The sequence below is a fragment of the Melitaea cinxia genome, chromosome 2 (genome assembly GCF_905220565.1).
Source record: "Melitaea cinxia chromosome 2, ilMelCinx1.1, whole genome shotgun sequence".
Taxonomy (NCBI): domain Eukaryota; kingdom Metazoa; phylum Arthropoda; class Insecta; order Lepidoptera; family Nymphalidae; genus Melitaea; species Melitaea cinxia.
The window spans coordinates 18,799,231-18,825,422 of record NC_059395.1 but is presented as its reverse complement, the minus strand read 5'-3'; the positions used below and the strand labels follow the sequence as shown (position 1 = coordinate 18,825,422).

Here is a 26,192-nt window from a genome sequence, read left to right as displayed (position 1 = left end):
CCTGTACCAAAATGTTTTAATAGTGTAGTAGTTGTAAGTAATAACAACATAATACTTAATGGAATAATGGTGTAAATATTACTACAATACATAAAGTTAATATTATTTTAGTTAATGTTTTCAATTAATTTATTGCCTTTTTTATATAACACACATTACTCTAACTAAACAGTCATTAGAATAATATAAAAGTTTTCAGAAACTGAGAGTAGTTTCTATTCTTATTTTTAGTTTTGTATTAATTTTATTCTCACAAGTTGTCACCATACCTCACCTACTGACCTATTATCTTCAGCCTGAGTTGTAACTCAAGGGTCTTATCACAGTGACTACTCTGTTATAATAAAACTATACATCAAAACATTGACACTGTCTGACTGAGGGCTTTGTGTGGAGTTAAGTTGTATTTAAAGGTTTATATATTACCTGTGACTTGGCTACATACGCCATAAGAGAAATAGTGAATATGTCGACTAAACATATATATTAATACACTAAGGCTTAAGATGTTTGCCTCCCTTTTTAGAAAAAGCCTCACAATTATTCCACATAAATTATATATCATTTTATAGATAATTGCTTGCTCTACCGGCGACAACAACTGAAAAATTTGTTATTGCTTTTGTTGAAAAAAAAAATTGTAATTTTGTAAAGTGATAATTATTATACTTATTTAGTGCGAATTATTCGCACAGGTATTGATAGTTATGGAGTAATCTCCCTACTAAATTCTTGATAAGATGGGTAGTATAAAAATTGTACAAAATGATGTCACAAGCTTATGAAACTATTTCAAATGTTTCAGCATACAGTAAGTTACAAAATTTCATTTGAATTTATTGCACTGATTCTTTCACAATATGCACCTGAAGTAACATTGAACTTTGTTAAATATTAAATGCAATTAAATTTATATCATCTCTTACGTAAAAGAAATATTGTATAAATTCTTTTACATAGAAAAAGAAGTAATATTTTTAACCGAGTTCAAAAAAAGAGGAAGTTTCTCAATTCGACCATATATATATATATATGAGTTTGTCGATAACTTCGTTGTTTATAAATCGATTTTGATGATTTTTTCTTTGTTCGAGGAGATATACCAAGTGGTGGTACCATGATAAGGAAAGCAGGATCTGATGAGAAAAATCGAGGGGAACCTTCGAAAATCTTAGTGCGTTTGTTAATTTTTTTTGTCTAGTTACGTTGTATTTGTATACTAGCTGCTGCCCGCGACGTCGTCTGCGTGAACGCTATACAGCACCAAAAATACCTACGATTATACCTTTTAAAATAACATTCATTTACCCGTTTCTTCTTTACATTTCATATCTACAGAAAAATCTCATAGATAGCGCTGATTTAAAATTGTCTTGTCTACTTATATTAATTTAATTATGTTTATTGGCTTAGTTACTTATATTGCATGATTTTTATAGTGTGAAGCTAGCTTATATAGCATGGTTATTAACATAATAACAACAACATTCAAATATGCGTCGTTAGATTACACGTTATTACAGAATGCGTTGAGGAAATAAAGGTTCACTGCTCGTTCCCGGTAGGTGATAGCATGATAATATGTAGCCTATATGTTGACCCGACTTCTTAATAATATTCGTGCCAAATTTGAAGTAAATCCATGCGGTACTTTTTGAGTTTATCCCGGACATACATACAGATAATCAGACAAACAGAGAAAAATTCTAAAAACTAATATTTTTTTTGCTTCGGTATCGATTGTAGATCACACCCCAAGTGTTCTTTTAAAAAAATATTCAATGTATAGTTTTGACTTTCCTACCATTTTATTATATGTATAGATTGCCGAAAGTCGGTTTTTTTCGTTTGTTAGCAAACGCAATCATACTTTTTCTATACTAATATTATAAAGAGGGAAGATTTGATTGTTTGTTTGCATTGAGTAGGCTCCGAAACTACTTGACCACTTGGACTACTTGAACCGATTCGAAAAATTCATTCACTGTCGGGATACACTACCCGTGGGTGACATAATATATTTCCAAAAATTTTTTTGTTAAATACCCGTGTGAAGCCGGGGCGGGATGCTATGTGTAATATATTATTTTAAGTATATTTAATTTTTAGTCATATAATAATTTTTACATCTAAAATTCTAAAACCTTGAGTCAATAATTTTAAATTAAATATCAAAAAGTCATATAACGAATATTCTTGATTCAGATAGGAAGAACTACATTTTAACGAGTCATTATTATACGGCCAACATTAAATAAGGTTTTTTATAAACCAATGACGACCAATCATACTTTCCAATGAGTTAAACTTTTTATGTATAATATCTCATTTTTATACCCTTTAAACGATAAAAATATTTTGAAATTCTTGTCATGAGTATATACGCTTTATTAATATTTGAATACAAATCGTTCAAATACCTCGGTCGTAATGCAAATTAAATTATGTGTATTAGTAAATTTCGCATGCCAGTTATTAGCATTTAGTATACTTATATATTTATGGTTTTGAAACTAGGCTAGATATAGCCTGTTAGTTAGGACCACAGTCGCCTACTCGAGTAACAATCTGGTGAGAGGTGAAAGTTATTTGTCCTTTCTATGAAGGAAGTGGGCCACGTGTACCTATAAAACTTGAGCTGAAAATTACGCGCCACGAATAAAAATTGCCCTATTACATAACATCATTTGGTAACTTTAACACAATCGGTTTATTTTCAAATACGACTTTACATCGGTACCTACCTTAATGGCATATTTTTTCTATATTCAGAAAACAAGTCTTTTTGCGTACGAACCGTTCAATTTCGAATACGTTGTGTTCTAAATTCAAAGATAAATCGTTCGTGATTTGAATATAGCAAACAGACCCATGTCAAACGGTTTTTCCAATTTTATTCGAGACGAGATAAAACTATATCGGCTACTTAGTTGATGTTTATGACCTCTTTAGTAGAGTAATATTTTGTTTATAACTAATCTATAAACTTTCTTAACTCCCGGTAATTTTAAAATATAAGTAAAAAAAAAAACTGTCGGAACGATATCTGAGATTAGGAAGTAAAGACATGCGATTTAGCTATAAGGCTTAATTTTATTATTTTATTTTAATATTAAAAAATCGACGACACGATACGCGCGTTTTTACCGGCTCGAGCAGAAATTTCATTTTATGAATATTTAAGCTTTATTTACCCAATTATTATGATGTATATCAAAGATAATATGCTCTTTTATATATTTTGCTATTTTTTTCTGTTTAAAGTAGTATTTTAAACAGGCAAATCTTGGTCGGCAAAGTTGTATTAGGTTTTCGAAAAAATCGACAAACATTGCCTAGGGATAGGGCTGCTACTTTTCCGGCGTGCGCTCATTAAGTGACCTCTAGACGATCGGGCGTTGATTTACGGGGTTTTAGGGAAAAAGGTGGAAGTGGGGAATGGGTTACCTTCTGGTACCACTCCCACTATGCAAAACCCCATGGTTATGGAGATATTATGGAGACATCCATAGTTAAAGATTTAAGATTAGAAGAAGAATTTAGAGCTATTACAATACCTTCGAGCTCCGCGTCTGACCCACCTTAGTTCCAGCGCTGCGGAAAGTGCACTCATGCTACGTTCCGCAGCTTCACACGTAATTTTCGAACAGGAGTACGTAAAAACCTGCAAGATCAACAAACGATACTAACTGACGTTTAGCGACTGACATATAGACGCTTTCAAACAAAATTGCGTCACTTAACGTTTTTCTTAGAACCTACTTAAGATGTTTTCATATGTTTAAGTAAAATACTTTGTTAGTAGGTAGTACCTACAGTATCACAAATATATAGCAAGTATTTTTTTTTTTTTTAAATTTAATCTCAATTTATTTAATAAGAATATTTTTGTTACTTAAAGATTTTTTGCAAAGAAAAGACTTTGATTTAGGTAAGTACCCTATTAAGTAAAACGAAAATGTTCTGCATTTTTGATTTTATCTCGTACAAAAAATACATTTCGATATGATGTTTTATTTTCTTTTATTTACCTATCATGGGTAACCCTACATTATATTCACTTTTGTATGCAAATTTGGAGAAACCTGCACAACTTTGCCTAGCCATATCTAAAATAATATTGTATAGTACCTAACTAAAGACTTTGTGAATACAGTGGAAAAGAAATTATAATCATAACGAGTAGGTATAAAAACTTTTGCTTTGATACTTATTTATTTTAAAAGATATTTAGCTAGGCAATGTTGTAGTTTGTAACTTAAGTTTTCCTACTTTTTTGAAGCACAATTTTGGTGGTTTAAATGCGTTTTATTCGTTAGAATCAACTTTATAACAGTAGCTTAGAAACCAACATTGAATAGTAACTGAAATCACTTATGACTTTCTTTACGCAAAAGGAGTTATTGAGTATAAGTTACATAGCGTAGTGTTTTATAGCCTATGTTTATATTATTCTTCAATTACTACCTATGCTTTATTCACACATAATATTTTCTGAAATTAGATTAAGTACTAGTTTTTTTTTTTCATTATAAAATATGAATACATACACTCACCGGCATGGAAACTTGGCCAAGTATAAAATTTGTGATAACTTTAATTTTTTTTTCAGTTTACACTGCAAATTTAAGCCAATTTTGATCGTTGTTCATCCAATTAACGTCTTTAATACGTAATTAAACATAAATAATGTTTTTTTAAGTTTATAATGAAGTTTAAGCGCAAAATCACATTTACACTAAATTAAACACTGCAGTTTTGAGCACTAGTAATTAAAAACGGTTTGAACTGTTTGATCTTTGGTGAGTTTTTTAATATCGCGTGTTTTCTTCTCTAGCCTTTATGACCGCCTGCATTCGGTCTGTCATGCTTTGGATGACATTTTTGATGTCCACTTGCGACAAGTCGCGCCAGGCAATCAATGCAGCATCTTGAAGCTGGTTAAGAGTTTGTGGTGGGTTCGATGCTGTTTTAATTGTCCTTTTTAGCTTATCCTAAATATGCTCTATTGGATTTAAGTCGGGGCTGCGAGCTGGCCACTGCAATTTTTGAATACCAACCTCTTGAAGGTACTCATTTACGATATGAGCGACGTGAGGATGTGCATTATCATGCATTCAAATGAATTGGTCATATCCAATAAACCCTCCAAAGGGTAAAACATGTTCTTGAAGGATATCCTTGACGTATCGTGTTGTAGTTAGAGCGTTATTGACGATGACCAATTCTGTACATGCATCAAAACTAACGCCACCCCATACCATTATAGAGCCTCCACCAAAACTCACTGTTGGAGTGGTACTAATCGCCAGATATCGTTCACCTTTCCTTCTCCACACACGTTGTTGACCATCAGATGCATTTAAAGCGATCCTGCACTCATCCGTTAACAAAACCCTTGCCCTTTGTTCATGAGACCGTAGCATGTTCGCGGGCAAATTGAAGTCGAGGTGCTCTATGCTGTGGGAGAAGCTGTGGGCCAAGGGCTAGTTTTCTTGCCCTTAAATTAACTTCCTCTATACATCTTCTCACCGTACGCTCACTAACATTTACGTTCCTGGAGATTTGAAGCCGCTGCTGGATCTCGACAGCAGTAAGAAAGCGATTTCTTAAAATCTAACACAATAAAGCGGTCGTCATGAGCTGACGTGCAACGTAAACCACCACTACCTGGTCTGCGTGTGCAGAGGCTAGTCTCTTGCTAGCATTTTAGTACATATTGCATCGAAGAACGCGGTACATTAAGGATAGTAGCCACTTCACGGTGGGTTATCCCTTGTTCGGGTAATGCCACTGCTTGTGCTATCTGACTTGGTGACAAAGGCATTTTTATGGATTCTTAGGCGCCTTTAGATGTTTATTTATCACAATAAAACCAAAGAACTTCGACAACTTAACACTTGGAAATTCCACAACACAATTCAAAACGTAGAGTTCGTCGGATAAATGACACGATTCAACTAAACTTCAGAATCCAAACCAAAATGCACTTAAACTCAGTTTATTATCCTCTTAGGAATAACGTAAACATTATTTCGACCCACTTATACAATGAGAAAAAAGTTAGACACACTTAAAAATTTGTTATCGCATGTTATGAGTTTGGCCAAGATTCCGTGCCGCTGAGTGTATTAACTAACATGCATGCGGGGACCATTCTTGTAAATAAAATAATATCTATTAAACTCATTAAACATTTGTCTTAAAGATGGTGTAAACATAAAATATATTTCATTATTACTTAGCTTGTGTTTCGTAATAATATTCTAAATGAAATCACGAACTTATTAACTACCTTTTCACCTTTTTTTTAACTTGGAATTAAATTATCAACATTATGCATAAAGGTAATTAACGTCCAAAAAGTCGTGAATCGTACGCACTTTATTGAATTTATTTATCCTTGACCGCTGGCGAGGCGCGCGGCGCGGCGGTCGCAAGTTGACAACCGGTAAAAAACATGTTATTTTTTGATGACTTCTTGCATAATACTGCTTGTATCACTTGTATGTATTAAGTATTCCACAAACTTCTTGTTATGTAAATGGAAAGCTGCGTTTATAAGATTTGGTATGAAAATGTAAATAGGTATTACAAATAATTGCTTAATATTAACTTTTGTTAATACAATTTAGTGATTGATCTTTAAGAATATTCAAAATCAAATTTATACATTTTTATAAATAAGAGAATACGTTGATAGGATAGAACAGGGTTACTTTTGTGCCAGTCAAAAAAGAGCCGCAATCACAATCAAAGATTACAATAATAAATCTTTGATTACAATAAGATTTTGATGTGACAATTTGTAATAAATCTATGAACGCCGGCTGCATGCACGTAAAAGGATGACTAATTGTCCCGTTACGCTCATTGTATGCTTGCGCCGCATCTATCTCTCTTCCACTCGATTGGCCTATGCGTCCGAGGAAATGTTTTGTTATGACGTTGTCACGTTAAACTGTCGTCCGTATATCCGCTTTACAGACAACCAATTTTATTATTTGGTTTCGTTTCTTTTTTTTTAAACCTACTCTCTCTTCAACATGATTTTATTTGTATTTTTTAAGGTTACATTGTTTTTTTTTTTTTTAGATAATTAACTTAGTGGGGCAGCTGGGTGGCTGTGTCATGGTACTTGGAAGGTTAAAGGTCGACATCGCTTGCGGAGTTCTCTTCTTCATTGTAGTTTTACAGGTAAAATGTTTCAAGTATTTATAAAAAAAAATAGCATACTTTTTATTGCCAAATATACACGATATACGGTATACACGATACTTCTTTTTTTCCTTGACTGTAATTTAAATTTATGTGGAGATAAAGACTAAAGGAACTAGAAATTTAATGCAATATTAGCATTAACAATAATTAACTTTTTCTGAGGAAAAGTATATTCTTCTATGACAAAAATCTATTTTTAAAATTATATCCATCTTTGCTTACGATAAAAAAACAAACATGTGGACATAAAATGGCGCTGCAAGTCATAATTACAAATAAAAAACGAATACATTTTTATAAATATATATATAATTATATAATATTTATTGCAAGTTGTAATTAACAACTAAATTACAAAGCTGTAAACATGTGTACATGTGTACGTAGTACTTATTTGTTTCAAATAAAAGCTATTTACATTGTATTGTTCAGACTTGGCAAACTATCATTCAATTATTTGATTTCTTAAATAAGTAAATATTACAAACTTAGCCAAATGCGCATAAGGTTGACACGTCTTTGAACGATATTTTGATTTGACCTTAATGTTGTATTGCCTGCGCCATTAGTCGAATAGGTTTGTTAGTCTTTGTTTTTTTTTTATCGTCTCGTAATTATCACACAGACAGTCAGACTACTCCTAATATAACGAAACATGCACATCCAAATTTGATTTTGATCACAATAGGGTACGAAAATACCATTTAAAGAGGCGAATTTAGTATATAAAACGAGTAATTTTGAAATAACTATTTTATCACATATCTGTTCTGATAACTCCTTACATAAAACCACATGTAAATGGTAGCACGTATTGTTTTTATCTAACAACTTACAATTCTCTATTGATAAAGTTAAATATAAAAAATACTTAAGAGGTAGTTTCGAGATTATCATAATTTACAATTAAAGAGATATTTCATTTTATCTCTTTTCGATGTTAAACTTTTTATAACATAAATTACTTTACGTTAATTATTAAATTTCCGTTTCAATTGGTAGTTAACATGGTAGAATTAAGTTTGATTTTACAATGTCGATATTCGAATAAGACTGGATTTTACTAAATTAATTATTATAATGCTGACTTGACAGATGTTTTTTAGATAGTAAATCCAACTTTCCAGACGTTCGCGTACAGCATACTATGGGACATGCAGTTCCTTCTACGTAACTTGGCTCTGATTGGAGCGTTACTGCTGGTATTAGCAGAGGCGCGGGCGGAGGGCCGCAGCCTTTTCGCTGGAGTGCCGTCTCTGGGAGAGAACAAGCCTAAGACCTACCTGCAACTCGCTGGTCGCATCCTGCTTGCCTTCATGTTCATCACTCTGCTTCGGTTTGAGGTGTCCTTCCTCCAGGTATGTCACTAATTTGTTATAATGTAGTGGGGCTTAGCTCAGATTTATCTATATATCTCTTGTCAATCATTTTATACATGATCCTAATTTGAATACATTTTAAAGCCTGGACAACAGTGTGTACTGCGCTCTCTTTGTTTACTGGCTACATGTCAATTACAAATTACTATCGAAAGATCTCATAGATTCGATTTTAATGTATATATGTATATTTTATAGTACTTAAACTAAATAAAAAACCAGCTCCATAATGAACTACGATTCATATAATAGCAAAAAATTTTAAACTATTTGACAGATATCACAAGTCAAATTAGGAACAATTGCACATAGTCTATAGTTAATAAGTATACAAATTCTCTGGGGCATCCTAAATCTACTGGTGGCCTTGGGCACTTTACAATTATTATGTAGCCTTGAGGATAGTGAGACCCTTACTGACTATGTAGTTAGTAATTATTCTGCTTATGTGGCAGCTTATGCTGATGTGGTAAAAGAGGAGAATAATGATTTTTGAGCCATTAGCACTTCTCTAAATAGTAGTAGTATACTAATGATTCTATTTAGTATAATTAATTTATGTATATAGATATTTGAATATAATTTAAAGTATTTTGAGTTTCTAATGTTAATTTACTTATTTTGTGATAAATCACAAATAATAAACATGTACTCGTGTACTCTTACAATAATGAGTTCATTCTAGTGGAATATGGGTTAAATCACTCCAATGGGCAATATTAAGTCTATTTATATCTTAATTTGAATACATTATACGTCGATCAAATAATTTACCGTGAACTCATTTAAATTTATCTTCTAAAATAACGTATAAACTTATCCATATTAATAAAACAATGACTCATCTCCATCTGTCACTCAGCTGTTTTTTAGTATCCTTGGGAAAATTCAATCTCAATAAATTAGAACGCCTGCCCAACTGGCTTACTTCAACTACTACTATCATTTAATTGGTCAAGTCTAAGGTTCTATTTTGTTAACGCAAATACCCTATCTTATACTATTAAATGAGCAATTCTTGTATATATATAAAATCTGAATCTCGAAACGGCTCCAACGATTTTTATGAAATTTTTATGCAGGGGATTTCGGGGAAGATAACTAAATCTAGCTAGGATTCATTTTTAAAAAATGTTACAATATTGTTAGAATACGACGGTTAATTTCGCAATTGTCATTATAATTGAGGGGTGCCAAACCATAACGTTTTAAGTGCCAAACTAACTCAAACACATTTTATTGCAGTAAATCGTTGTATGTGCCGGCGTTTACTTGCACAGTAAAGTTGAAGGACTACTAATGCCATCTAGCCTAAATCTTGTTAAACAGCATGTCATAACGTTTTAAGTGCCAAATAAGCTGCAAATATCAGTTCATTCAAAATGTCGAACGAAGAAAGTGCGTCAACGTCGAGAAAATACGTTCGTGTGACTCTTCTAAAATCGAAATAGATACTGCTCCAACTGAAGAAATAAAAGAAATTGCTAAGCAAAAATTGGACTTTCATCACAAGCAAGCTGAGATTACCAGAAAACTCATGAATAAAGATGGAACGGACTCTAGATGTCCTAATTCAGATGTTCGAGTGGTTCAGTTTGATCTCCAGCAACAGATGTACCTCCCAACATTAACTCATACACAGATGTATTACAGTCGTCAGCTTGCGTTTATCAATATGGGAATTCATTTGGAGGACGAAGGAAAGGGCATCATGTTTCTCTGGAATGAAACTGTTGGGCAAAGGGGTTCCAACGAGGTCGCTTCTTGTCTTTACAAGTTTTTTACTAACAGTGAAATAGGATACACTACAGATAAAAAGAAGTTAATTTTGTGGTCAGATAACTGTGGTGGACAAAATAAGAACCAAGCTCTACTTGTTATGTTCCTCGTTTTAATGGCAAAAGGTTTCTTTTCGGAAATTACTCATAAGTTTCCTGTGAAGGGTCATACATTTCTTGATTGCGATCGAGATTTTGCGATCATTGAAAAAGCGAAAAAGCGTGCAAAGCCACTCCAAAAGATCTGATTGAGCTTATTGCAAATGCGGGAAAAAAAACCCTTCTCGGTTGTGGATAATAAAACCTTTTTTAATTGGATGAATCTGGCTAAAAATATGATTAAAACCAAAAATCTACAGATATCTTCAGCAACAATGATTCGCCTGACATCTGAAGATTTTGGTGTAATTCTTACAAAGAAAAGTTACGGCGAATTTGCTCCATGGATATCAACTCCAGTGCTTAAACCTGGAATTGCTAAGGCTGATTTTGAGAACCTACAAGTTGACATGGTCGAGACATCTGTACCCTTATCTGCAGAGAAAAAGAAAGACATTAATGCCATGTTGCCGTATTTAGCCGGCGAAAGCAAATTGTTTTATGAAAATCTTTTAAAATAAAGACAAGAAAGTGTCGAGTCATGTGCAAGTAATATGACAGTTACAACATTATGGCTTGCTTAAATGATGGCACATAAAACGTTTTGTGCCATTATTTTTTTTTATTACAAAAAAAAATAATATTTCTGTATTTTGGCAGAGCAAAAACTTTGTGTTAAATTGTTGATTTTAAATGATAGTTTGATAGTACATTTTTGAATAATTACCTTGCTTTTTATTTTTCTGTTAGAAATGTTTTTTGTGTCTCCTGAAAATTTCATTTTCTGGCGCTTATAACGTTATGGTTTGGCACCCCTCAATTGTAATAGCTCAGGTGGGAAATATGCCGGTCGCGATCCACCGAAAAGACCACGGTTCAAATCCTCAAATTTCCAGATCGATTATTTTTTTTTTTTTTCTAATTGCACTCGTTATTTCTAACTTATTTAAATAGCCAGTTCTTATTTTTTATTATTATGTCGGTAAAATCGAAAAATATTATTCATATTTTATCATTATTATTTTTTAATTATTTTTTTACTTTTGATTTTTTATATTTATATTTTTTGGTACTGTCGGTAAAAAAATATTATTCATATTTTATAAATATGTAATTCGCATTTTAATATGATTTCCAAAAAATACGATTTACTAAAAATACCCAGGTACTTTGAACATAAACTTTGACAAAACACTAACAACAAAAAGCTATAGTTTTCAATTTTATAATTAAAAAATTGAAGTGAAACAAGTTAATGAATGTTGGATTATTAGACATTGGTACGTCCCATGTGTGCTAGTTTCAAACAATGATGTAATTAAGAACACTCCAAATACAGTAACACGTGGCTTCACAGGTTTACTTCCGTCGTTTCGACTTTCGATACCTGTTAAATTATTAGGGGTTTATTGCTACTGCTTCAGTTTTAGGTAACCATGTTAATTCACTTTGAAGAATGTAAAGAGAAAAAGTTATTTTGACCATTACAACATTTAATATATTTATTTTTTATACATATTAAATACTTAAATTTTATTAATTATGATAATTGATGAAAACAAAATATATTAGGTCAATATGTAATTCAGCAGCAACGTGTATTAACAGCAAAAACCACACAGATTTATTATTTACTAGCTGACCCGACAAACGTTGTCTTGCCGCTAAACGCTATTAAAAATAGGGGTTGATGGTAGAGGGTTGAAAATTTAGGGTTGTATGTATTTTTTAATGTTGGGATGAAAAATAGATGTTGGCCGATTCTCATAGATACCGGATAAGCACAAAAAATTTCATCAAAATCGGTCAAGCCGTTTCGGAGGAGTATGGCAACGAAAACTGACACGAGAATTTTATATATTAGATAAGGCATTTAACTGTTACGGACGACAATTAAAAGCAAAGTTAATGCTTTTTGGGTTATATTTATATAAATAATATTTGCCAATGTTTATATCAAATATAAAGGAAATTATTTTATATTCAACTGAATAATAAGAGTTACTTTAATTATAATGAAACAACATTTTTCGGATTTTATCGCGGTTTATTAAGTTTTAAACGTCCAACGTTTCGGGTACTTTACACCTTCCCGTAACCAAAAATTGTTTCATTATAACGAGTGGAATTCGCGTAAATATTATCAGTATTAGAAAACGATAAGTTACTTTAAAATAAAAAACTTAACAACAGCTCATTATTTCTTTTTCCTTCTTGCAGATCGTTCAAGACCTCCTTGGAAGTATTCTGATGGTCCTGGTGACGGTCGGCTACCGTACGAAGCTGTCAGCTCTGATGCTTGTGCTAGTGTTAACAGTTCTCAACCTGTACCACAACGCCTGGTGGCTAGTGCCTTCCTACAAACCACTCAGGGATTTCTTGAAGTACGACTTTTTCCAGGTACATTAGCAAATTATTGTATCTTTTACATATTCAACTCACAAGAAGAGTGCTGTCGTGCTAGGCTGGTATGTTACCTGTTAGATCATTTTGCTGTTGATGTCACGGTCGAAAACTTCTTTTATGAGAATGAGGGGAAAGGAAGAAGGGGAGAAAAGTTGTTTTTCTTGAAAGGTACTGGCCTTGTCAACTAGCATCTTGTCAACAAATAGGTATTATTTATTAACAAAGTCTTGTTATTAAAATTAACGCCGAGCATAACATGGCAAAGAACTAAAAAAAAAAAAATTAAATATATTGATACTGGTGATGTTGATTGTTGTTTTCTTGTTAATATCTGAGTTTTTTACCGATTCTATTATAGAATAGATTTTTCTTTAGAATCTGCTACATTACATACATTAAGCGTAATTAATTCAATTTCAATTTGTGAAATGACTCTTCAACCGTGCTTTTGAAGTCTAATGTAAATTTTTGTTTTGTAATTTTGTTGAGATATATATATTTTTTTTTTTTTTGTCAAAACTGTCGTCTCCGTATAAACTTCAGTATATATTAACCTTTTAAGCAATGTTAGTAAAGGTGTGAATATCAAATAATTTTATTGTTTTTTCAGACACTGTCGGTGATCGGCGGTCTCCTGATGATCGTGTACCTCGGGCCCGGTGGCGTCAGTATGGACGAACACAAGAAAAAGTGGTAGAAGTGACCCGGACCTAGTCCGTAAACAGACTCTTGATATTATCCTATTAAGATTGTTGACGGTGCGGTGTTTGTCTGTAAATAAGCGAGTTCCATGTGTCCGCTATTTCAATCAACGTTGACGAAAAAACGTTTAATATTGTTTTTGTTGATTTAAAAAAATATACGACTATTGTGTGTATCCTCTTTGTGAATTTAATAACCTTTCATTTTGAGTAGCAAAAACATTAATTGGACATGATCGTACATTTTTATATCTTTTACAAATCGCGACTTTCTTAAATATTCCTTTAATCATTTTTTTTTTTTATATAAAATTTATGAAGTATTTTATAATCTCCTGCAAATATTATAAATTTCTACTTTAGATAAATTGCAGTATAAGCTAATTAAATTCTTTGATATTGTATAGAATACAAACACGAAATATTATTCAATTTTATGAAATAAATATTCACATAATTTTTAATGTCATTTCTATGTATTTTTAATAGTAGCTATAATGTATTGACGATTGTATCTTAAATTTACAAAATGTGCACAATTATTCTTAAAGCTGTATTGTTTTATGTTCAATGCCTAGTCTGTATTTGGTTGTTAAAATTCATATTACTTTATTTTTATAGCAATCTGTCCAATGATAAAATAAATGAACGTTCAAATTGCTTGAAAAGAGTGACAAGTCCGCTATCTATGTAGCGTCAAATATAGAAATTTCATTCCGAATTAACAAATTATCTAACAAATATGTAAATATAATATTTGTACTTATTGACTGATCACTTGTATATTAAAAATAACTTTATTACAATATAAAAGTATATTTTATATCTTAATTTAGCTCTATTTGCTGTTTTGTCAAGTCTGTCCAGTTGTGCTTGTAACACAAGTGAACAGTAATTCATATTTTAGTGCTCCTTTCTTCCTTGCAGAACTTCATTATTACAAAATTATATTTAAAAAGACAAATATTTTTATAGTATTTTTTTTTTTATTTATTTTTAAGGTTCGCTCATAAAGAATAGTCAGAATCATAAGTGAAATATGCTCTAAATAAATATGACATCATATTTTTATTTCTTTTTTTCGTAACCTATTTCAGTACAAGGCTCGGGATAGTCGCATTTTGCCATGTAATATATAATTTTGTAAGTAAAACAACATCTTTTTATAACAGATTTATTTGTAAAGTATTTATGAATAATAAACAAAATACAACAATTACGTGTAAATATTTTATGTAGGTCTACTGCTTGGTCGCCTCAGCTTCTGATTTGTCTTTATCGGAAATATATTTGAACACTTTATTTGCCAGCTGTCTGTACTTTTCTGCATGAGTGCTGTCTGGCAGTGCATATATGGCTGGTTTGCCGCTGTTTATGCATTCGGACATATTTGAGTCAACTTCGAAGCTCTCAATAATCTGGAGCCCCATCTGTTCTGCTGCTGTTTTGGTTTCATTGCCGAATACGAAATTTTTCGTTCCACACTTATGACAGATTGCATGTGACATGTTTTCGACCATTCCAATTATGGGTACTTTGAGTTTATCAAACATGTTAACCCCTCGCTTAGTAACTTGTAAAGCAGCAGATTGGGGTGTTGTAACAACTATTGCTCCTGAAAGAAATTTTAAAACATTAATTTAACTGTAATATTTTAATTTTTAAATGTGGTCCAAATATAAATAAGTAGCAATATCCGCGCGAATAATTCGCACTAAATAAGTAAAAAATTTACTAACCGTCAATCATGTTGACGTTGTTTCAAAATTAAAGCCATCATATACCATATAATTTTAATAATTAATTAATTTAACTGAGTTAGGTAGGGCACAGCAGGAATTTCCTGCTCAAAATATGGAGCAGCCCGACTGGGGTAGTACCTCGACCTTAAAGAAGATCACAGCAAAATAATACCGTTTTCAAGCATTATTGTGTTCCTGTTGGTGAGTAAGATGACCAGAGCTCCTGGGGGGATTGGGGATTGAGTCGGCAACGCGCTTGCGATGCTTCTGGTGTTGCAGGTGTCTATAAGCTACGGTAATCGCTTACCATCAGGTGAGCCGTACGCTTGTTTGCCGACTTAGTGACATAAAAAAAAGAGCAGTATTGTGTTCCTGTTGAGTAAGGTGACCAGAGCTCACAGGATATTAGTAAATTTTCTGAATAAATATTTTGCTCACAAATAGACAACAAAACAGTCACCATCAATCGGTAGATTCTGTGCAAGCGACAAATGGGTGTCCCCGGTGCCAGGGGGTGTGTCCACAATGAGGCAGTCGAGTGGCCCCCAGGCCACTTGTCGAGTGAGTCTCTCCAGAGCCTGCATCACCATCAACCCGCGCCACACCACTGCGTTTTCACCAGACACCAGTAGTCCCATAGACATACTGAAATTCATGTTAGGTTTAGCTATGGATTTTTCTTAGAATACTCCTTTTGTATGTATCATGTCATCATTCGTAATTTTAAATGTGCCCCACTTTAATATTGAAATCCAAGAATGCCAGTTCTAGATATATATTACGTCAAATGTAAGTTAAAAAAGTCTTTTTTAATACTAAAAGCTAATCAGATGTTCTTTTATTGATAAAATTATTGTTGGATAATTAAATACCTCAATATCTAAAATACTCCTGGAAAACCGATTTTTCTTAGCTCTAAAAAACATCGATAAAATGAAATATTAATATTAACTGCTGCATATAATTAAAGAATCGCATATGGAAACACATTCTTTTTTGAGAATTTTTTATTTGTAAATTATAGCCAATAAGCCAAAGCAATATGAGTTCACGTTATTTTCGGCGTAAACTCGCGGAGGCCTATGTCCAGCAGTGGACTGTATAGGCTGTAATGATGAAAATGATGAAATTATAGCCATGCTTATGCGCTCATGAAAGATATCATCCAGAAAGAGTCTATCAAAGTAACTTGTCTATTTAAACAAAGTCAAGTTTAAAAATGGGTTAGGATTTTATTTTCTATGTGGAACGTGACTTATTACAATTATGAGTAGAACACTATATAGACAGACAGACATACACTCACACACACGCTTCAGTCTATTGGAGTCCACTGCTGGATATAGGCCTCCACAAGATCACGCCAGACATTATGGTGCGATCTCATGTGTTTTCCCCATAGTCACCACGCTGGGCAGACAGGTTGGTGACTATAGAACTGGCTTTGTCACCGAAGACGCTGCTGTGCTGCCCGTCTTCGGCCTGTGTATTTCATAGCCAGCAGTTGGATGGTTATCCCGCCATCGGTCGGCTTTATAAGTTTCAAGGTGGTAGTAAAACCTCTCCTCGCCTCTTACGAAACCCACTTGGAGAGAGGGGGTGGCTATATTCTAAAATGCAGTAACCACACAGTCAGTATATAGACAACATATTTATATCACTTTGTCTGTATAATTTTATGAAAAAAAGAATTTTGTCTTCCCACTAAATTATTATTCTATTTATATGTTGTTGTACCGGTTTGTTGAATAATTAAATATCTCAAGAAGTATTAATTTAACACACAAAATTAACCTTGTAAAATTTTCAATTGTGAATAGAGCTTTAAACAGTTAACTAGTTTCACAATCATTAACACTCAAAATAAATACCATTTAACACCATAGTTGAGAAGGGGTTCAATGAGATTATCATCATTCAGCATGGGCTCCCCGCTGATGTTCATCATGAGAGGAACCGAAGGCCCAAACACATCTGCATCCAGCAGTCCTATCTCTTTATCAGGTTCTATAACTTTCATTGCACATGCGAGATTCACTGAAACAACATTAAATTTGGATTATTTTATAAAGAAAAATATTTTATATCCAACTTAATATGAGTTTTTGAATCTCTTAGTTTACAATAATAGTAGATAGTTATTAGCAGACAATAATAAATTATTATATTTATCATATTGTCTACTCCAATTAACCTCTTAATTACTGAGACCATAACTTTTAAATATGTGATAAGGAATTGATTGCATATATTTTTTCATGTATGTTGTAGACTTGTTAAAATTTTGTTTTCGTTTTTAATAGTAGGTACAATGGTGAAAGGAGAGTTTATAATTCTAAGTTATGTTTCAAAACTAGCTGTTTGTTGCAGCATGCATAGAATTAGATCTAACACATAATATTCAATAATTATTAATCATTTTTAATTTCATTTCACACTATTTTAAGGTAAAAAATAAAAATAAGCTGACACTATTTTTGCTTTTTTTAAAATCATAACCATGAAATAAAGTTTGTATAAAGAAATGGACCAGTAAGTAGTTAATTTTTTCTGGCTAGTTACAAATATGGCTAGTCAGCTTTACAAACTGTGGTAAATCTATTTTTAAATCAACTGGATAAGATATAATATTTTTAGCCTTTATACAAAAAAAAATATATATATAAAAAAATTTTACTCTATCACATCATATCTTCTATCTTAATGTAATAATGATATGTTACACAACAAACCAGCTGTAGTTGTCTTCCCCACACCTCCTTTCCCAGATGCAACCAGTATTATACTCTTAACTTTAGGTAGTGGTTTCTTCTCCGGCAGCCCTCGAGCCATAACTTTAGCTCTATGTTCATTGACATCACTCTTACCATGTTGTAGCCTTACTGTGGCACAACATGGAGTGGACTGAAAGGAAATCAGTTTAATAATACAATTTAAAGGCTCAGGTAAATAGAATATTTTAAAATATATAGAAATATATATAAGTAATTTGCATAATTACATAAGGTATCAAATATGTTTATTAAAATGTTACACTTTATCATCAATATATTATAATCATATCGTATTAAAACATCGCAGTTTGTTTTTTTATAAAATATACGAAGATAATAAATACATCTTAGAATATCCGTTACTGTTCTAAGAAATATATAGTAGGAACATACAGTATTTAAACTCGATACAAGATGTCCATACACTCGCGGTAAGATTTTCCTTATATTCATTATTAACTTAATTATATAAAAAAAATGCAATATTTGAACACTTTTTTTTATCAAATTGTAAGCATTTATCACACAAATATCGATTTTTATAGCTATTTTTATTTATTTCGAAGTGTCAATGTCTCTCCTGTTATCAAATGATTTTGACATCAATGAATATGACAAAAAACTGCGGCATAATATTATTTTACAAGTCAGAAACTTTTAAATTTTATTTTGTTATTATGACCTTAGTTTAATTGTAACTGTACTAACGGTAACTATTAATAGTTTCATGAAACATGCAAATGCTTGAAATGTGTTTTATTTGACTTTGTCATTATTTTGCAAAATCTAACCTTGGTTTAAAATTTTAAACGCAAATGTCATGTGCGGTATGAGCGATATGGTATGTTTCTCGATTGCGAAAAATTTCGAATTTTTTAAACAATATCTGAAGAACGTAGATAAAAAGGAATAAATGTGAAAATGGCTATTTGTTTACGTACATTCTCGCATAAAATATTACCGTTTAATGGAATAGTTACTACGATAAATCATTCCAACCGATTGTCCCGGAAAATTCCAGTGCGAACACAATTTCTAGAAGATGTAAGTATTTTGTCATTAGTAATCATTACTATATATTTATACTTATATTTTATAATTTATCTATTTATTTCGATGTCAATTCCCTGGGTAACACCTAGGAATCGGCACGTTACACTATTCTACAACATCGTGGTTGACCTCGAGTCAAACGTAATTTGAGATATTTTTTTAATTATTTTCAGTTCTTTAGTAAAAGACGCATATCTAGCTGCCGGACTGCACCGAAATGTACAACAGAAAGTAACATCGACGATATTTACGTCCATGAAGTTGCCATCGCCAACAGTTATCTAACCCGAAAATCGAACGATAAGTCGAAATTAACCATCATAGACAATGTAGATACTAATGAAGTTATTGATAATATAGAAAATTATTCAAACTATTGCACAGATGGGATGAAAATATTAAGTTTGACCTCTGATGATTATATTGAATGTAGAAATTCATGTAAAGTACATGATATACCATCAATTAGTATGAATGATGTTGACTTTTCAAAATGCAATGAGGTAAATATATTTTTAAATTGTTAGTCCACATTGGACCAATAAATTGTTATTTGTTATTTTTTTTTTATTTTATTGTAATATATGAAATATTATTTTGTATTTGGAATACATGACTACTAATGTAAGAAAAATAAGTAATAGATATAAAGAAATGTAAGATAATGTTAAAAGATTTTGACAATGTCCACTAGAATTATCAAAATTAAAAACATACATATATGGGAATTTTAATAGGAGTAAATAATATTTTTTAGGATATTGAGCCAACATGTTTCTCAGACTTCGAGCGTGAGGCTATTGCCTACTGTAATGGACCCACCGTCGTAGCACAAACATCTCCACCTAATTCTGAGACTGGCAATGAAGGAAACCCCAGTGAGGAACAGTTAATGAAAATATTTTATACATTGTCAAACACTGTAAGTAAACTGCTTTGATTTGTTTATTTGTTTAACTAGCGACGAGGCATCAGAAGGCATTAGTGAGTGTTTTAAATTAGTTTTCCAGGTTCTTTTATTTGCTCTCACTTTTTAATAATTATCGTCATGTTTCATACCAAGTTACTTGAAAGCTAAATTGTGCAATTAGTAATGTTGGTGAAAATTGAATTAAAATCTGTTCAGTAGTTTTTGAGTTTATCTCAACAGGCAGACAGATAATAAGAAGGATGTATTGTAATATGTTAAACAATATATCTTTTAAACAATTTCTTAATAGTAAATTAAAGGGAAGTATAATTTCCAAAAACTTAATTTCAGATGCCAAATTTGTTTGTCAAGCCGCTGGACTACTCAATTTATCATCCAAATTTAGTCTTTGTCAACAACATTAGAGGTGTTACAACTGTGTAAGTTCAAATTATATTTATACTGTTTATATACCTTGTATATACAATGTTGTTGTTCAATGTGTTTGGATCTTAGTTTCTTAGTAAAATGGTTTTGCATCTTCAACCCTACTACAATACCTACTTGTCACAGATTTACTAAATCATACTACAAATTTGTCAATTGAAAAATATCAACATCTATCTATAATTATATATGAAAATGAACATTCATCTGTAAGTCCTTTATAGAATCGTAAACTATGCATTTGATCATGTCATGATCTAGAATCTAGATAGATAGAGACAAAGGTTTCTGAGTTGGTTGAGTTGGTTGAGTGGTGAGCAACGTGTGCAGGGTACAGCTAGTTAGTTATAAAATGCTTTTTAATCTGACTACTGAACTGAGGTAGGGCACAGCAGGAAATGTCTTGATCCAAATAAGTAACCCGACCTTACAAAAGATCACAGCTAAATGATACTGCTCTCTCAGTGTTGTGTTCCTGTGGTGAGTTAGTTGACCAGAGCTCCTTGGGAGATTGAGGGTAAGATAAGTAATGCGCTTATGATGCTTGTAGTATTGCAGGCGCCTAAAGGCTACAGTAATCGCTTACCATCAGCTGAGCCTTACACTTATTTGTATATAAAAAAAAAAAAAAAAAAAAACGTAGAGAAGGGATCAATTTATTACTAACGAATTTACAATATTTGTTGTAGAAATAGAATCCTATATTATTACAAAAGAATAAAATAATAAGTTATTATTTATTGATTTCAGGGGTTTATTCCACTACGTGAGGCAAATAGCCTTATTGCGAACAATAGCACACATTAAATTTGCTTATGTGAACTTTGAAGTTCTGAAAATTACAGCTCATCCTGAAGATTCTGCTGTGAGGTTAGTCGAAAAATAAATGTATCTATTGAGAAGCAATAACAAAATAATTTAGTTTTACTTCAAATGTTAAATAAAAGCCTTTAACTATGAACTAAATATACAGCATGTTCGATTTTTGATTGTGTTCCACTTTGAAATATGTAGAGAATATGATTTTTTTGAACTATGAACTAAATATACAGGATGTTCGACTGTGTTCCTTCAAATAGGGGACTATAAGTCAAAAAAAAAAAGTGTTTATTTATTTATTTTATTTTCGAAACAAACGGTTATAGTTACATAAATAAAATAAAAAAGGAAAATATCAATACTAAATACTACATACAACTAAATAACCGCATATGGAAATGAATTATTTTTCTTGTAGAATTTTTTTATTGTAAATTATAGCCGTGCTTTGGGGCCGTTTATTAATTACGTAAGGATGATTTTGGCAATTTTTGACCGTCGACACCGTAACACGGCACGACGCCGTCGCCGTAACACGACACGGCGCCCTGGCGTTTGGCGTAACATTTCACAGCGTCGTGCCGCAGCACGGTGCCGTGGACGGTGCGCCGCGCGCAACTTGACAGTTGATATTTCGCAGTTTGTGTGCTCGGGCGAGCTTGTCTGGATATGGATCGCAAAAAAGTTTTTCTACTGCTGTTACTAAGATGACGAATGAAAAAGAAACAGAAACAGGGGAAATTTTGGGTAAACCCATATATTTATACAATGAACCATGATGGAGGTTACCTATTTCAAAAGAAAATATCTAGCGCCAAAAATATGTGGGCATGAGAAATTTTTGAATATTTTAAAATGACGATATCAATTTTTGAAGAACTACTTACAGCACCTCGTTTACAAAAACAAATTGCGTTCAGAAAACCTGCTAATCCTATGGAGATGCTTGGTTTAACTTAAATTAATTAAATTAAAATGCCTTTTCATTCTCGTTTTTGTACAAAAATTAATTACAAAAAAATCGATAAAAACAAACAAATTTGCTTTTAGTAAAATTTTTTTAACAAATCTCTATTAATAAAAAAAGTAATTGTTTGTACACCAGAACCCTCTATGAGGTGAAGGCCTCTTCTAGAGATTGCCATTTAATTTTATCTTGAGCCTTCCATACCCAGTTAGGCCCTGCTATCTCCACGACGTCATCTGTCCAGCGTGCTTGTGGCCGACCTCTCCTCCTTCTGGACCTTTCCATGTGGTTATTTGGGATGACCACCTCTCGTCCTGCAGTCTGGCGACGTGGCCAGCCCATTTCCATTTAAGTTTCTGGGCTAGACTGAGTGCGTTTTTTTCCTAATTTGGGAGTGATTTATTTTTTTCTTTTTGTTTTTTTTTTCAGTTTGTTCAGTTCGCAGAGTTATAAAATAAATACATTTCTATGATAAAAGTAGCCTAAGTTACTCCCTATTACATCAGCTACCTGCCAGTGAGGTCCCGTCAAAATCGGTTCAGCCGTTTCAAGGATTAACCGGAACAAACAGTCAGACAGATAGACAGACAGACAGACAAAAATTGTAAAAAATGTTATTTTGGTATATGTACCGTGTATGCATATCTATGATAGTAAAAAGCGGTTATTTTAATATTTCAAACAGAGACTAATTTGATTTATTTGTATAGATTTGTAGAGTATTTTTCAAAAATTGTTTAAATTCTGTGACCAATGGCTTCATGGAATTTGAATTTATGTATGTAGAGGGCTGAAAATTGTTTTGTTAAATCGCCACAGCACTTCCCGGTTCTTGTTACTTTGTTTTTTAAACAAACTGCGAAATATCAACTGTCAAGTTGCGCGCGGCGCTCCGTCCACGGCACCGTGCTACGGCACGACGCCGTCGGGGCCCTTACGTAATTAATGAATGGCCCCGTACCCGCTCACAAGAGATATCATGTGGAACGAGTCTATCAAAGAAGCTCGTAGTCAATTTTAAAAGTGGGCTAAACATTTTTTTTTTCACGAGAATGTGATCTACAGAACTCTCCGGTTGAAGGAACGCAGTTAGGAGTTTAATATCATGTATAGATAAGATTAGTATATTACTAGCAAACCATCCTGGCTTCGCAAAGCGTAGGGTAATTGTATGGCTTTTAACGACTGTTAGAGGCGCGGCGCGGTGTAGTTGCATAAAGTTCGCCCCGCCATCCTTGACCAGACTCAAGTATCAAACGTATTTTTTTAATGCTGTTACGGGCTATTGAGTTAAAAAGGGAAATAATTCCACCGTACATTGTCTTGTTATATCTCAAAGGGATGAGAAAGTGTTTAAGTCAAATTACTTAAAACCTCAACTCCTAAACCTTCCTCATGAAATAATGAGTAGCCGAATGATTATAATGTGCCGGCGACACATTATAATGTATTGTAACGGTCTTACTAATAAAAGGACGTGTCAACCAAAACTGGTAGAATTTCATTGCAATACTAATCAACTATACCTCAACACTCAGAAGTACAGCAAAATTACCCTGTTAATTTGTGAAAACCATATGAAAATCCGATATTTACGAGTTTTACGCAAACAGACTTACAAAACGAAGAGACGCAATACGGAGGCGGGGGGGGGGGTTAGTTTTATATATATAGTTTTTGTTTATATATGTTTGCAGGATGAGATGGAGGATTAGAGGTATTTCCGGTCTAAAAGTGTTCTTTATGTTCTGGAAATACAAACTGTGGAATATTAAAGAGGTGTTCCAAGATCAGGAGTTGTGAGTATATTTTGATATTTCTGATTTAGTTTTGATTATTATTATTATATATATTTCCTGATGATTACATTTTTAAATATATTTATAAAAAAAAACAAAAAAAAAAATATATTTAAAAATATAAAAATAGTAGTCCTCCGGTGGCAGGTTGAGGCCCAGGCCGCCGGTAGTTAGGGTTCCAGGCTGAGGAACCTCCTCACAATGCGGGCCGTTTCAAGGACACTGCCATTTGACTCCCACCCTTGATCCAACAATCAAGTGAGAGTTTCTTAAGATGTTGGTCGAAACTTCGCTAATATATTGTTGAGTCTACTTTTCACATGTAATGTAATCTCGTGGGCAAGGTCTAAATATTTACTTAATTTTTCTTTTTCGACCTTACGAGATTATCATCATGTAGAACTGTAATGTCAACAATAATTGCTCGGCGCGCTGATCGGTCTACTAGAACTATATCAGGTTTATTGGCTGCAATAAACCTGTTAGTGACAATAGAACAATCCCAGTAGAGCAATGCACGACCATTTTCAAGAAATGGTGTTGGGTTATACCTATAATAAGGCAACTCATTTTCAAAGAGTTTTCAAGTTGTTGGTGTATAATCCTGGCTACTTGTTATTATTATTATTATTTTAGTAAAAAAGTGGCAAACAAATGTATGGTCTGCCTGATGGCAATTGTATTCCATAGTTTATGGATGTCCCCAGGAGACTCCCAGGTGCTCTGGCTACCCTACTCACCACAGAACGAAGCAACACTATTTGAGAACAGTGGTATTGAAGTAGAAGTTAACATTTTAATTTTAAAATAAGAAAAGAGTTTTTTTCTAGTTTTGTTTTGTAAAAAAATATTTTTTGTGTTTTAAATTTGGGAACACATGTGGAAAGGAATACGATAGTAAAGAAAGTTATTCTAGAAAATGATTGGAATTTATATTTGATTCACAGGTGGTATGATGGTTTTTCAACTTTCTACGTTGGTTCCGATGGTCTAATCCAGAAACATATTGCAGATAAGGTACTTCTATTATGTTTTTGTATTATAAATTGCCCTAAGCTAATTTAACAGTTAAATATATCTTTTAATATATAAAATTCTCGTGTCATGGTGTTGAATATTGAACTCCTCTGAAACGGCTCGACCAATTTTAATAAAATTTTGTGTGCATATCCTGTAGGTCTGAGAATCGGCCAAAATCTATTTTTCATACCCCTTAGTTATGGGGGGGGGGGGGTGAGGGGCTTTATAACACATATGGCAAAACAACATTTGCGGGGTCAGCTAGTAATATATAAAATTCTCGTGTCGCGGTGTTTGTAGTTAAACTCCTCCAAAACGGCTTGACCGATTCTCATGAAATTTCGTGTGCACATCGGATAGGTCTGAGAATCGAACAACATCTATTTTTCATCCCCTTAAATGTTAAGGGCAGTCCACCCCAAATTTTTTTTTAATTTGAAAATAAATTATTTATTTGTTATTTTTTTATGATACAACATTAAAAAATATATACAACCCCTTCATTTTCAACCGTCTATGATCAACCCCTAATTTTAAATACCGTTAAGCGGCAAGACAACGTTTGCCGAGTCAGCTAGTGTATCTATAAATATTTTTGTTTGACTATTTATAATAATAAATATTAAAAAAAAAATACAGGTAATGCCAGATCAGGACAAGATCGTAGATGATGAAGAGAAAGCACCAATAGCTGCAAAGATAGCTCTCCTCATCGGTCTCCTTCCTCGCAACTATCTCTCTGACGTGTCCCCATATTTCACAACATCGCCAGGAACCGCTGATTGTAGTGCACAACCTTTTAAAGTTTTAGAGTAAATTAAATTTAGAGCGGGTCTTAGACAAATGAACAAAATATCATCGTCATATTTATTAATTTTTAAACACTAAATTCAACATTAACATGCAGTATTTTATTGCAGTGCAAATATTAAAATTATGTCACATATTTATTTTTAATCTATACTTCATGACTTGCAGTTTCCGCTGTTAAGTTGTAGTGATATCTTAAATTTGTAAATGCCTTGTAGCTTATATAGATGTTATGTAATTAATTACAATAAATAAATTACATTGTTA

General features: G+C 32.6%; 3 protein-coding genes across 4 annotated transcripts in view; 2 read left to right on the top strand and 1 right to left on the bottom strand.

Moving 5' to 3' along the window:
* Positions 1-14,649, top strand: part of LOC123666383 (surfeit locus protein 4 homolog) — a 16,720-nt gene extending 2,071 nt beyond the window's left edge. Inside the window, exons 4-7 of the mRNA XM_045600480.1 lie at positions 7,096-7,197; positions 8,349-8,579; positions 12,698-12,877; positions 13,494-14,649. Coding sequence (XP_045456436.1) covers positions 7,096-7,197; positions 8,349-8,579; positions 12,698-12,877; positions 13,494-13,580 — 600 coding nt within the window. The 3' untranslated portion in view covers positions 13,581-14,649. The remainder of the gene's footprint in view (positions 1-7,095; positions 7,198-8,348; positions 8,580-12,697; positions 12,878-13,493) is intronic.
* LOC123666366 (iron-sulfur protein NUBPL) lies at positions 14,574-19,425 on the bottom strand. 2 transcript variants are annotated; one of them, XM_045600470.1, is made up of 5 exons: positions 19,405-19,425; positions 18,059-18,230; positions 17,198-17,363; positions 15,787-15,971; positions 14,574-15,199 (listed from the first exon to the last, which is right to left on the bottom strand). In XM_045600470.1, exons 1-5 carry the CDS (start codon positions 19,408-19,410, stop codon positions 14,826-14,828), a joined length of 903 nt encoding a protein of 300 aa, XP_045456426.1. In that variant the 5' UTR covers positions 19,411-19,425; the 3' UTR covers positions 14,574-14,825. The 2 variants fall into 2 exon arrangements, with proteins under 2 accessions (XP_045456426.1, XP_045456419.1); XM_045600463.1 differs by lacking the exon at positions 19,405-19,425 and adding an exon at positions 18,494-18,692.
* Positions 18,903-26,192, top strand: LOC123666350. Its single transcript, XM_045600459.1, has 8 exons — positions 18,903-19,144; positions 19,327-19,656; positions 19,911-20,075; positions 20,415-20,503; positions 21,261-21,380; positions 23,994-24,095; positions 25,043-25,112; positions 25,755-26,192. The coding sequence occupies exons 1-8, from the start codon at positions 19,022-19,024 to the stop codon at positions 25,929-25,931; spliced, it is 1,176 nt and encodes a 391-aa protein (XP_045456415.1). The 5' UTR covers positions 18,903-19,021; the 3' UTR covers positions 25,932-26,192.